The sequence below is a fragment of the Myotis lucifugus genome, unplaced genomic scaffold, assembly GCF_000147115.1.
Source record: "Myotis lucifugus unplaced genomic scaffold, Myoluc2.0 scaffold_56, whole genome shotgun sequence".
Taxonomy (NCBI): Eukaryota; Metazoa; Chordata; class Mammalia; order Chiroptera; family Vespertilionidae; genus Myotis; species Myotis lucifugus.
In genome coordinates this window covers 2,236,750-2,250,861 of record NW_005871104.1, presented here as the reverse complement: position 1 = coordinate 2,250,861, position 14,112 = coordinate 2,236,750, and the positions used below count along the sequence as shown (strand labels likewise).

The following is a 14,112-nucleotide window of genomic DNA, read 5'->3' as shown; positions in this document are numbered from 1 at the left end:
ATATATTTCATTGATTTCAGAGAGGAAGGGAGAGAGAAAGAGAGCTAGAAACATCAGTGATGAGAGAGAATCATTGATCAGCTGCCTCCTGCATGCTCCACACTGGGGATTGAGCCTGCAACCCAGGCACCTGCCCTTGACTGGAACCGAACCCGGGACCCTTCAGTCCGCAAGCCGACACTCTATCCACTGAGCCAAACCGGCCAGGGCTCCCCTGACTTTTTAATACCAACCTCTTAAACACCAATGTTTAAGATGGATTTATTGCTTTTAAAATCTCAGAGGGAAAACAGAGCCTAAGTTTGTTCTTCATCTTCAAGTTGACTTCCCACTTTAAAATCAGAGTCTTCCCTCTGGCCACAAAGTCCACTGTGCCTCTGTCCTCCCTGGTCCCACATACCAGATGCTACAGGTGCAAGGAGATGCAGGGACAAGTGTCACTACAGTGCCCCGACCCACCACGCTGAGGTTGCTGCCTGAGCAGGGACTCAGGCAAGCGGGAGGCAAGGAACAAGGAAGAGACCACAGTAAGAGCTTTGAGGACCTGCTCGGATCCCAGCGTAGCCACTTTATTATCTGCCTGACCATGAACAAGTCACTAGACCTCCCAGAGCCTCACTGTCGTCGCCTGTAAAACGAGGGTAACTTCCTGTGCCTCGTGAGACTAAGGACCAGAGGTTTATACGTGTAAGCAACCTGCAGCACAGGCATGCAGTAAGTCATCGTTCATCTCTGTCATTCTAACTAGTGCTGGTTTTCGATGAGACCTGAAGTTCCCTTCCATACACCAAGTGCACACCCACTCCAAGGCCGAGCAATGCTGCGCTTCCACATATACTCCCCGCAGTGAGCTCTGCCCTCCGGAGGAATTTGAAACGTCTTCCACCTGTGGGCAGATGCTCCGATGAGGGAATCCCACAAATGCAGTGTGATCGGTCTGCTGGGTTTCATCCTGGCTCCACTGCTTAATTCCAGACAAGTTACTTAACCTATTTCTCATCCCTAAAATGGGAATCACACCCACACCTCACTCCTAGGCTCATTGTGCAGAACGAATGGGATCATGTGTGTGAAATCCTTAGTGCACTGGCTCATCCTTAAAAAGTGGCCAAAAATTAATACCCTTCTTATCTGCCCAGGGTCAGCCCTTTCTGTGCAGAACAAAAGCATAGTTGGAGATAGAAGTGCTGGACTGGCATTCTTAAGTGCCACTGATTAGCAGGGTGTTGTGGGCCTGAACTTGTCCTCTCTGTGCCTCAGTTTCCCCATCTGCAAACCAAAGAGGTTGGATGAGTTGATTAGTTGGATTAGTTAGAACCTTCCAGCTCTAACTCTGAAAGCTGAGGGAAAGTTGTATGTCTGCCCCGTGTGGTTTCTGGATGGGCCCAGTGTTCCCAGCCACCCCATGCCGAGCAGAATCAAGACGAGGTCTGGGAAGAAGGCTCTGGCCTCCTCAACCAGTAATCTGGTTAAGAGAGCTGCTCTGGGAACTCACCAGCCCAGCTTGAAGTTCTGTTCCTACTGCTGGGTGTGACCTGGGGAAAGTCACTTCACCTCCCCGAGCCTCAGTTCCTTCATCTGTAAAATGGGACCTAAAATGGGACCCAGAGTAATGACCACATGAGCCAATGCCTTCAAAGTGTTTAGCACACAGAGGAGAAGTCAGTACTATACTGGTGTGTTCTTTCATCGTTATTGATGCCAATTGGTGTGGATGCCACTGCTGGGCCAGGTGCTTTTCTTAGAGCCAGTCTGAGTGCCCGTGAGTCCATTCCAAACATTATTTCTATTGACAATAAAGCTCTTTATGAGGACAGCGGCCTCCTGGGGACCCACCTGGAGAAGGGTGGCTGGCCTCTGCATGTCAATTGCCCAGATTCCCGTGATGCCAGGTCAGCCTGAAGATGATGACAGCCATGCATCCTTCCCAACCTGAGCAGAAGACCAGCTCTGCGGGGCTGGGAAGGACTGCAAGCTACTTCTTGCTCAGCCCTTTACCTGGGGTAGCAATGCCAGGAGGAGAAGTGACCTATTCGAGTCTCATGGCGTGTTCCTAGACCGAGGACCACAAGGCAGTCTGGTAGCATCAAAAAGAGTGTCTGTGTTGGATTCTTGGCTTCTGTGTTGGATTACTGTGAGGCTGAGTGCCCTCACTGGTCTTCAGTTTCCTCATTTGAGAAATGAGATACTTACTAATAGAGCCTACTTCTCAGGGGTGTTGCAAAGACTACATGAACATATGAGTAACATATAGCCAGCCCTCTGTAAATAACATTCCTATTACTCATGTCTCTACCCTCTATTCCCCCTCCATACCACACTGGAAACACACAGGGCATTGATTTTTGGGTTCCCTTTCAGCTGCAGAGCTGTCTGGGGTAGTAGAGTTGACCTGGAATTCCAGTCTGGAAACCTGACTGAAGCCCTCCTGCCTCTCTGTTGCTCTGGACCAGCGGTTCTCAACCTGTGGGTCGCAACCCCTTTGGGGGTCGAATGACCCTTTCACAGGGGTCGCCTAAGACCATCGGAAAACACATATATAATTACATATTGTTTTTGTGATTAATCACTATGCTTTAATTATGTTCAATTTGCAACAATGAAAATACATCCTGCATATCAGATATTTACATTACGATTCATAACAGTAGCAAAATTACAGTTATGAAGTAGCAACGAAAATAATTTTATGGTTGGGGGTCACCACAACATGAAGAACTGTATTAAAGGGTCGCGGCATTAGGAAGGTTGAGAATCACTGCTCTGGGACCTTCCTCTGGTCACCTTCCCTCTCTGGCCCTCAGCTTCTTCCTCTATAGCAATGCTGTCCAAGAGGAATATAATGTGAGCCACATATATCACTTTAAATTGTTTAGTAGAAGTCAAGAAACTCAATTTTAATAATATAATAATTTTCTTAACCCATGCATCCAAGATATCATTTCAGCAAGTCATTAATACTAAAAAAATTATGAATGAGGTATTTTGTTCTTTTTTTTTTCTTACTAAGCTTGAAATCTGGATGATTTTCAACTTGGGGCAACTTTGGCAATTGTCTAGGATGTTTTTGGTTGTCACAAGGGGAGGGGCAGGGAGTGCAGCTGTGTGTGCTACTGGCATCTAGAGGGCAGAGACCAGGATGCTGCTAACCACCCTCCGTGCATAGAGCAGTACCCCCCGCCCCCCCCCAACAAAGCAGAAACAGTGCCTGCTTTACACGTGCAACCTAGCACAGTGCGGATCAGCCAATAGTCGCATGGAGCTGGTGGCTACCATACTGGACACGACGGCTCTATAATAGAAAACATTTAGTCATGCACTTAGAGAAGCCATGTTTTTAGGAACTGGGGTTTCGGTAAGTTTGTTTTTCTACTCGTCCCAAAATGATCGGCCAAATGAGATGTGGCGGGTTCCCAGTGCCTGGCGGGCTGAGGGCAGAGCCCATCTGTCCCAGGCTGGTTAGACTCTTCCCAAAGCCACCCACCCTCCCTGGGGCACTGAGCCTGGGACAGACAGTGCACCCTGTTGTTCTCTTCTGGGGCGACAACGCTGCAGGCCCTGCTACCTGCCTGACAGGGCTATTGTGGCTCCGGGAGAAAAGGGCTTTGTCGGGAAGCAGTGAGGAGCCTGCAGTTCAATGGGCTCTTTATGCCCGCACTCCCATGATGCACCGGATGGCAGCCCGGCCGAGGCCCCGCCCCCTTCTAGAACAAATAGGTCCCTGGGCCCAGAGTGGGTATGGGGGCCCTCCCGTGGACCCCAGCTCCCTCCAGCTCCGCCCACTGAGCTGAAACCGGAAATTGGCCTAACTCTGAAAGGCCTGTCTCGGAGCACAGGATGAACTCAGGACTGCCCTTCGCTCTGGGTAAGGGGGCCCAGCCCTGCACCCTGAAATGTAGTGGCTCCACCAGTCACAAACACATACAAAAATAAGTGTATTAATAACACGTGGGCGTCTGTATCTCAGAATCTGGGCTGCACAATGCTCTGTAACCGCAACAGGCTCTCCCATGATTTGAAACGGCCAGGCCACGGGGCCCCGCTCCACCTCTCTTGTCCTCTTGTTTTTATTGTTACACAACAGTAACATGGTCTTTCCACCGCCCTATTTTTTAAGTGGTGATTTAGATAATTGACCCCATTGTGTTTTCCCCCATAATACATAAAGTTCTCCGGGGACAGGGACCAGGTATGACTCATTTTGGCCTCCAGTCACTTCACTACCTTCTTTCATTCCTTTACCAAGCGTCTGGCATCATTCACTCCACATGTATACCGACTATTCACTGCGCACCCACTATGCGCCCAGCACTATCAGACCTACGTTGAATGAATGAGCAAGGCAGGGAGGTAGGAAGTCAGGAAGGCAGGCGGGAAGGAAAAACCCAGGGTCCTGGACCCCCTCCCCGGGCCCGAGAGGGCCCCAACTGGCACCAGTGTCCCCTTCCACCCCCACTTCCACCTTGGCCAGAAAACTGCCCTCTCTCCCGCCGTCCTGGGGCCCATCAACGCTGTCACTGCAGAGGGAACTGGGTGCCAGTCCCAGCTTCGGAGGGTGGTGGCGCCCGGGGACCCGCCCCCAGCCGCCTGCGCTGGGCGAGGGGCGGTGACTCCCTCGCGCGGAGCCCGGCAGCCTCCGCCCCCCAGAGGGCGTGCGCCCCTCTGCGGCAGCTCGAGTGCGTGGGGTGGGGGTGGGGGGACCCCGGCCTCAGAGTTGCCCAAGACCCTGGGTGACTCCTCCCCGGGGACCCTCCCCTTCTGGGGCGCGTCATTCTCCCCACCCTGGGTCCCGACCCGGGCGGCTTCTCGCACGCCCGGGACAAGTCCCAGCCACCTGCTCCGGAGCCCCGGCGCCCGGGCGCCATCCGCGCGCGTCGGTGCGTGCGCCCAGGGCCCATGGAGCCGCCCGCCAGCAATGCCAGCTATGCCAGCTGCGAGAACGGTGGGTACAGGGCCAGGAAAGGGGGCGGGGCGGGGTAGGGGGAACCCAGGGGTCTGCGTGCCTTCCATTCCGCCTCCTTTCCTTCACATCCTCTCCTGCCAGGGGGGCCCAAAACCGAGGGGTGCTGTGTGGGGGGTTGGGGTTGGGGAGGGAGGTCAGCACAAGTTGTCTCCCACCCAATTCTCAGACCTAACTTGGGAAGGAGTAGGGGTTCTGGCTGACTTCCCCATCTTGGGAGCTGGGTAGCTGAAGGGACAATGGGAGGAAGGGGCACACACGGGGTAGGGAGGAGGGGGAAGCAGGCATTGATTGCAATAGGTCGACCTAAAGGTGTGGGATCCCAGGTTTCTTTTAATGTGATACTTACTTCAGATTTTAGTACCTATCCATGTCTAGCTGTCTCCCTGGGGCCCTCTAAAGACAGATGAGGGCACCCCCACCCAAACCCACACACACCTTTTAGAAAAAGGTGGGAAAGAACAAGCCAGGAAAGGATAAGGCAAGACCCTTGGCTTTACATTGACTTCTTGCCATTTCACTCCTGACACAACTCTGGAAGACAGGTCGATGTGATTGCCTTACTGTCTGGAGACAGAGATTCCTCGGCTCCGGAAAGTCTGATAACTCAGGGGAATACAGTGGGGAAGTGGAATACAGAACGAGGGCTCTTGGATTCTGAAACCCATACTCACACCACTGTGCTCAACTCGTTCTCGCTGTGTCTGCTTTCTCACCTTTCTAAGCTGTGGGATACCCCTGTTGCTCTAACTTCTCTCTCCGGTGAAACTTTCAAAGCCGGCCTGTTGGGTGTTGGCTGCCTCTGGTTTCCTGACCAACAAGGTAGCTCGTTTTCAGCCTCTCCTTCCCCCGGGGAAGAAGATGTTCCCCAGCCCCAGTGTATTCTGGAAGAGAAGCAGGAATGATGGGCCCAGCACCTGCTTGTCCGATGGCATCCTTCCCAGAACTGGGTTTCCTTTGGCCCTCAGCCCTCCCTTTTTCTTCTTATCCCTATGGGAGAACTTGGCTCAGTGTAGGGTGCTGTGCCCCTGGGGGCGTCAGGCCTCTCCAAAACAGCCAAACCCACAGTGGGGCCTTTGCTTCCACCTGCCGCAGGTGCACCTTCAGGAGGGCAGGGGATGGCATGGTGATGGGCTTGACCTTCCCCTTGGGAGTCGCCTTCCTTGGCCCACGACCTCCCAGGCTCTGGCTCATTTCCTGAGCGCAGGGAACTCCCAGGCTTGACTCTTGAGGAACAGGAGTGAGCAATCAGAACGAGTTTGATTAGGGCCCGAGATGGCTTCTTGTCTCATCTTCTCTCGATTGTGACGCTGATGTCAGAAAGACAGATCGCCCACTGCCAAGGACAGAGGTGTCCCCTGGTGGGTTCCACACCCAGCTGCCACTGGGTGTGTGACACAACTTAGTACTTGCCCTTCTCGGGGCCTCAGTTTCCCCAGCTGAAAGAGGGCTAGATGGGTGCCTTCTAAGGACGGTGCCAGCTCAGCTGGTCCGTGCTTCTGAGCCAAGGAAGAAAGGTCAACATTGCCCTTATTTAGCTCCACCAAGATGCCACTCTGCGGGCTGGGTATTCCAAAGCCAGAGCTGCTTGCCTTTGAATTATTGCAGGGTTGGTCCAAGGAGAAGTGCTTGGCCCAGGCTTACATCCTTGACACAGGATACGGGTCTTTATGACACACAGTTAGAAAAAGACCTTCTCCCACCAGAGGTCACAAATTCAAAAGCCTACAAGGGCTGAGTACGTAAAAAAAGAAAAAAAAAAAATGACCGAAGGAAGCCTGGTATGGACTCCGGGGCATGGCAAAGAGCATGTCCGTTTAGGGGGACAGCAGTGCTCCGCAGCAGCCAATGTGACAGTGGGAAGGTCTGCCCCATAAGGTAACCAAGAGCTGCATTTTCATGAGAAGTCTCCTGATTTTTAAATGTTGGTAACAAATTCATGTTTTAAAATAACCCTCAAGAGGCCAAATGAAACACCACCACCCCCTTGCTCCCTATTTTGAGGGGTGGTGGTGGTTGAGAGCATGGGCTTTGGTGGCAGGTAGGCTTGGGGTCCAATTCTGGTTTCACCAGTTTTCAGCAATGTAGCCTTAGGCAGGTTGCGGAACGTATCAGGGTCCCGATTTCGCCAGCTAAAACCCTGGACATGATCACTGTGCCATTTTCATGATGGGAAGGTCCATGGAAAGCCCAGAGCAGAGGGCCACGTGAGCACTAGCAATGGAGGACCAATGGCTATGCTTTGTACTGTTCCTTGAACTTGGACAGCTTAGCTTTTTGACTAAGGGTCTGCCCCTCAGGCCCAAGTTTGTCCTGTTGTCCTCAGTGTTTGTGCCAGAAGGGCAAGCAGAAGTGGGCTGGCTCTGGGGTGTTGGGGTCCAGCCCCAGCAGGTCCAGGGGTTCCCAAAGGTGTGGATGGAGTCGGCGAAGAATGAAGGACACGGAGGCAGTGTTCAGTTGATCAGCATAGCAAGGTTCTTTTTTTATTCTCCTGTTACATCTATATTTATACCATTTGATCCTATAAGCATGCCTCTATAATCACATCATGGTATGTTTTGGGTCACGTTCTACAGTTCCTTGTTTCTTATCTGACCTTTGCCAAAAATCCTGTCTCTATCTAGTTCTGTTGATTTTAATCTTGTCTAGGTTAATCTCTGTGTTCCATTACAAGGGCTATTCCAAGGTCGCTGCTCTACTGATAAGCTACAAGGAAGTGACTGAAGGAGATTATCCTACCCAGTAAAGGTTATGTCCTCCCAGCCTCGCTGCTTGCCTTCCCTGGGACTGCCCTGTGTCGGTGGATCTCCAGGGGTATAGGCTTTGGTACTTTCCCTGGTGGGCAGACCCCTGGGGATGTGGGCCCAACAAGTCCCAAATTTATTGCCAACAGTCTTAGTCCAAGTTCTTCATAAGTAGTACATGGTATTTCTGTAACACTAGGGGGATTTACTGATTTATTCTCTTCCTTAGTCCTGTTAATCCCTAACCTGGGGAAACAACCTTTCTCAGGGAGGTGGTCCTGGTTAAAACACATAGCGCTAAGAGGGGGAGCAAACATATGCCATATACGCCAGGTCCCTTGAAACATAAGCTGTGCAGATGTTTCTTCCCTGCAGCGACTGTGTCAAGCAGCAAGGGTGGACCGGCTTCCAGCACTGGGGCATGAGGGCGGATTCAAACTCACAGACTCTAGGACTTGGAAAGCAAAATACAATCAGAATCTGAGAGGGACCCTGGTCCCTCTGAGGCCTAAAAATAAGCCACGGCCACTGGCCACAAGCATGGGAGGTCTCAGAAGTAAGGCCTGGGTATGGTCAGTTATAACCAACTGAACGCTCATATTTCATCATCCTCAGGCCTAAAAAGGGCTTTGGGCTCTCTAACCTCACTGCCTTGTGTCACCTGTCAGGGTCTCCATTGTGGCTGGTTAGGGAGATGTAAGCGAGGAGGCCTCTGGGAGGGAGAATCCTGGTGTGATCCTGAGCTGTTGGAGGCCTGGAGGCTGGGAGGGGATTCCTGTGGAGGTGGGAGGTTGGACTCAAGGATAGCTCGGGGACCTTGCCTGTTGTTTGGGCATCAGGATAGCTGAGTGGCTAGGTGCTGGGGTTCGGGAGTCCATCTGTGGTCTTGGGCGAGGTGCCTGACCTCTCAGGGCTTCCAAATCCGTGTCTGTGAAATGGGATTTAAAGACAGCACTTATGTGACAGGTGGTTATAAGAATTTGATGAGTTCATGCAGGCCTGGCGTAAGCTCCAGTGAATGCTAACTGCTGCTTTTAGGTGGGGGGCCTAGTGTGCGGATGGAGTCCTGCCATATTTGAAGCATGGGGTCTGAAACGGTGGTCGATTCTAGTATTTTTAAAGCGTGCCGATGTCCCCCTACATGACTCTCTCCCCCTGGTCTTCCCGCCTAGGTTCCCTGATCACCCTATACTGCTCCTCCCAGCAAGTCCTATGCCAGATCGTCGGTGACCTCAACCCCCAGGCGCCCAGCAATGTCACCTCTATCAGCTGGCATGAGAGATTCACGAAGAACTACAGCTTCTACGTCGGCCTGGGTCTGGCCTTCCTGTCCAGCTTCCTCATCGGCAGCAGCGTCATCCTCAAGAAGAAAGGCCTCCAGCGTCTGGTGGCCTCGGGGGCCACGCGGGCTGGTAGGCTCCTGGTGGGGGAGGGGGGCAGGTAGAGATGAGGTGCTGGGCAGCTGAACCCTCAGACAGCCCTGAGAACCTCACTTCACTGCAGCAGTTTGAGAGCCTGGCCTGTAAGGGCGCAAAAGGCTCACTGTCGACCCCATTGGGAATCCAGTCCACCACCAGGAGACCTTCGTTTATAATCTAATTTCCTGACATCCTCATGGTCAGTTACCTGGGGTGAAGAGAGGGAATAGTCTCAGGGCCAAGATTCAGAAACCCCAGGTCTAGTCCCAGTTTTATTTCTTATCAGCTGTGTCATCATAGACAAGTCACAACTTCCCTACAAAATGAGACTACAAATACCTCTGATGGAACAATGTCAGACACTACTGTGCCCTCACTTGCTAACATATTGACCCCTTTATGGGCTACACAAAATTGTAGAATCTCTGTCCACAGGGAGGTGCTTGTTTGGAAAATAAGACGTGTACCCATGAAACATTTCTTGAGAAATGGCATCATGTTTACAAGAATTTCCTCATTTAATCATCATTCATTGTGTACCTGCTGTGTGCCAGGTGCCACGTTGGACATGGGATGCAGTGCCTTTGTGGGGCATTGAATCTGGTGGGAGAGACAGGCATGTAGTAGGCAGTTGTTTCATTGTGTGTTAAGTGATGGGGAAAATAAGATGCTATGGCAATATTTTGGAGGGGCATGTAAAGCCTGGGCTTTGGGGGTTGGGGGAGGTTTTCTGGAGAAGCAATTCAGAAGCTGAGACCTAAATAATGAAGTGATAACAAGGTGAGGGGGGAAAGGAGGATGTAGTGTTCCAGGCAGAAAGAACAGCATGTGTGAAGGCTCAGAGGTGAGAGAGCATGAGTGATGTTAGAAACTAAATGTAGTTCAGGATGGCTGGAGCATAGCCAGGAAGAGATGGTGTTGGGGCCAGATCATGACGGGTCTTGTAAACTGGGCTTCAGAATTTGAATGTGATTGTAAGTGACTGAAATTTATGATGTGAGATAATTCCTGGTGGCTGGGTGGAGAATGGATTAGGGACAAGTTGGAAGACCAATTAGAGGAGAGAGACAACAGAACTTTGGGCCTGAGAGAGAGCAGTGGGCATGGAGACAAGTGGTGGAGTCCAGTTTTGAAGGTAGAACTTACTGGGTTTGATGTTGAAGGGGAGGGTAAGGACACGAGTCAAGGATGACACAGCTTTACGGTTTGAGCAACTGGGGAAATGAGGGTGCTGTTTTGAGAGATGAATAATGCAGGAGGAGCAGGTTTGTGGGAAGATGATGTGTTCAAGTTGGGACATGTTCAATTTAATTTTCTGCTATTTTAATATTTTCTGAGATTTCAAACCTTAGAGTAAAATGCTTTCAAAGCTGTTAACTTTTTTTGTGTGTATTTGTGAGAGATTTTAACTCCTTTAGGAACCTAAAGACCTTCTTAGGAAAATGGGAATTTACAAAAAAATGACATGCAATTTTGGATCTTCACAGAACCATCTTTAACCCAGCCATCATCATCATCATCATTGCTAATATTATTGAGTATTGACTATGGACCAGGCTCTGTGCCCACCATGTGAGCAAAGCAGACACAATTCCATTTTAGTGGGAGAAATGCCAGAAAGTAAACAGATCGATTCACATTCTAGATGATACACGTGAGGAAGAAGAGCTGGGTGAGATGATAGAAAACCCCAAGGGGAAGTCACAGAGATACGGGTTCAGGGAGCAAGGTCTCAGAGGCAGCAGCACTGAGGCAGAGCCTATAGAGTGGGTGTAGATTCAGGCAAATATCCTTAAGGAGACTCTTCCGAACACAGACAAGCATGTGCAAAGGTCTTAAGGCCGAGCCCAGCAGGTATGGCTCAGTGGTTTAGCCTTGACTGATGAACCAGGAAGTCATGCAGTTCAATTCCCGGTCAGGGCACATGCCCGGGTTGTGGGCTCTCTCCCCAGTAGGGTGTGTGCAGGAGGCAGCCAATCAATGATTCTCTCTCATCATTGATGTTTCTATCGCTCTCTCCCTCTCCCTCTCTGAAATCAATATGTATATAAATGATATATATAAAAGACTCATCATTTTTGAAGAACTAAAATAAAGCTTCAGCTGCTAGATTGTAGTAAGAAGAGTGACAGGAGATAATACCTTGGGAGAGGTGAGCAGGGTCAAAACTATGAACTTGTTCATAGTCTTTATCCTAAGAGTATTTGGAAGCCATTGGCCAACTATCAGCTGAGAATGACTAAATCATAGACCACTGGCTGCTATGAAAGGAATGGATTATAATGGGGCAAGAGAAGAACCAGAGGAGGCTGGTGCCTCAACCCAGCCCAGAGGTGATGATAGTCCTTGGAGTTGGGTGGTGGCCGTGGAGAGGACACATGTAAGTTGCTTTTTGGAGACAGAATGAGCAGGATGGACTGGATGCAGAAGGTGGAGGGGTGGGAGGAGCCGAGGGTTAAGCCTGGTTTCTGGCTTCAGCAACTAGGTACATGGAGGTGCCAGTTTCTGAGTTTCATTTGGTGGGTGGATGGGGAGCATGTAAAATCAAGAGTTCCATTTAGGACAGAGTGTGAGGTGCCTTCCAGAGATCCAAGAGATGTCAAATAAGCAACTGGATATACATCTGGGCTCAGAAGAAAGGATTAGGGCACATACATGAAATAGGGACACATAGAATTTAAAATTTGGGGAATGGGTGAACTCACTAGGAAAGGGCCCAGAAGCAAGGCCAGAGGACTAACCACAGCCAACGCATATTGAACCTTAGAGACTGTGGAGCGAAGGCAGAGATAGAAACGGTGCCGGAGAAAGTGTGGCCAAGCTCTACCTTTCTGTCCCTTTCTTTCTGCAGTGGACGGAGGCTTTGGCTACCTGAAGGACTCAATGTGGTGGGCCGGATTTCTCACCAGTAAGTGGGGGCTTTGCTACGAATGACAGTGACCTGTTGATGGCAGAGGCAGAGATGAAAGGAAGGGTGGAGGGGATGTTTCTGTCTCTAGTGTGCAAAGTATGAACGCGAGGCCCAGGTTTTCAGGGGGACGCCTGAGAGTCTTTGCAGGTAGAACATCTTACCTGCGTCTCAGATCACTTTCTCAACCCCAAGTCGGTTTTTCATCCATGAAGCATCTGTTCCCAGAGAGGTTTGTACAGAGCTGGTCATGATAAAAGAGCAATTTCTCAACTTCCCCCGAAACATAGGGAGATATCATTGTCTGTTGGCGTCCCTTGGACTTCTCCGTGCAGAAGCTGGTGCTCCTGAGCCAGTTCCCCCATTCCATAGGCAATCTCTGGGTTCACTTAGAACAGCTGTTCTCAACCTGTGGGTTGCGACCCCTTTGGGGGTCGAACGACCCTTTCACAGGGGTCGCCTAAGACCATCGGAAAACATATATATAATTACATATTGTTTTGTGATTAATCGCTATGCTTTAATTATGTTCAATTTGTAACAATGAAAATACATCCTGCATATCAGATATTTACATTACGATTCATAACAGTAGCAAAATTACAGTTATGAAGTAGCAAAAAAATAATTTTATGGTTGGGGGTCACCACAACATGAGGAACTGTATTAAAGGGTCGCGGCATTAGGAAGGTTGAGAACCACTGACTTAGAACAAGGCTGGTCTGCCACTTAAGGTTTGCCCAAATTTGCACATTCACACAGTCCCCCCACTTTCCACCCACCTTCTCTGGCTTTTAAGCCCTAATTCTTTCAGATGGAAAATTAGTCAGCTTTCCATTTATAATTCCCCATGTCAGATTTTGATTCCAGTCCTAGCCAGAGCAATCGCATTTGTCATCTGCTTTCAAAGAGCAGACCCAGGTCATTCTCTTCCAGCGGAGAGACAGAGGAGGCATGGCAGGAGTTTGCAAACGGGGGAGAATTGGGCCCTTTGAGAATGTCAGGCTTTCTAACCACCTGCCTATCTATTGTAAACCACCCACATTTCCTCTGGGAAAGATGACTCTGGACCAGTTGGTACCTGGAGAATTGGTAACTGTAACGGTCTCTTTATTTGATAATTAACACTTTTTAGAACTTACCTTAAAGATACAGAGCAAATATGAGCAGTCCTTGAGACACACTTAACTATGCCTGGACTAGAAGCCAGTAAGACCGTGTCTACCCACAACCATGTCATGTGACTTTGAACTCTGGGCCTGGCTTCCCCATCTTTAACATGGAAAGATTTGATCAGGGTGACCTGGGCCTGGCCTTCTGATCAGAGGCTCCAGGGAGAGCGCATAAGGATCAGGACTTTAAGGACTGCTGGCCTGGGATTCTGTGAATGGTCCGACACTGAGTGAAGCCGCCTCCACCCAGATTCATTTGGGCTGGAGATGGGGTATTGGAGCCTCTTTTCTCCCTTCATTTCCTAGTGGCTGCTGGAGAAATCGCCAACTTCGGGGCCTACGCATTCGCTCCTGCGACAGTCATCACACCTCTGGGAGCGCTGAGTGTCCTCATCAGGTATTGCCACCTCTCTTGCTTTCCCTGGCTCTTTCCTATTTGCAGTTTGTTGAGGTCTGGAACTGCCAAGTGGGGTCAACTGCCACTTGCAATCAGGGACCTGGGTCGGTCCCAGCTCCCAGAGGAGGCATGATGCTATTCAGAGCTCTGGCTCCTGGAATTGCTTGCTGCCAGTGGCTTTAGCATCTCCTCATCTCACGGGGCAATGGAGGGGCAGGCCACGCCCAAACCCATGGGAAGGGTTTCCGCTGCCAACAGCCCAAACGTTTCACGTTAGTGTTTTGGTTCCCCGATAGGAGAAGCTTACAAATGAAAAGCATGAACCCAAGATGAGCATTCCCTGAGTTCTCACCGTAGCTCTACCACTTCGCAGTTACGTTACCATGTGCAAGTCACTTAACCTCTCTAAGCCTCAGTTTCCCCACCTGCTAAATGGGGATGCTAATAACACCTACCTGAAGGCATTGCCACAAGGACTAAATGAGATCATGCACAGAAAGTGCATAGTAGACT

General features: G+C 50.4%; 1 protein-coding gene across 2 annotated transcripts in view; it reads left to right on the top strand.

Moving 5' to 3' along the window:
• Positions 1-4,669: 4,669 nt before the first annotated feature.
• NIPAL4 (NIPA like domain containing 4) overlaps positions 4,670-14,112 on the top strand; it is a 15,241-nt gene continuing 5,798 nt past the window's right edge. Inside the window, exons 1-4 of one of the 2 annotated variants that reach the window (XM_014456144.2) lie at positions 4,670-4,942; positions 8,877-9,116; positions 11,974-12,030; positions 13,509-13,599. In XM_014456144.2, the coding sequence (XP_014311630.1) occupies positions 4,897-4,942; positions 8,877-9,116; positions 11,974-12,030; positions 13,509-13,599 (434 nt within the window). In that variant the 5' untranslated portion in view covers positions 4,670-4,896. The remainder of the gene's footprint in view (positions 4,943-8,876; positions 9,117-11,973; positions 12,031-13,508; positions 13,600-14,112) is intronic. The other variant, XM_014456145.2, reaches the window with a different exon arrangement.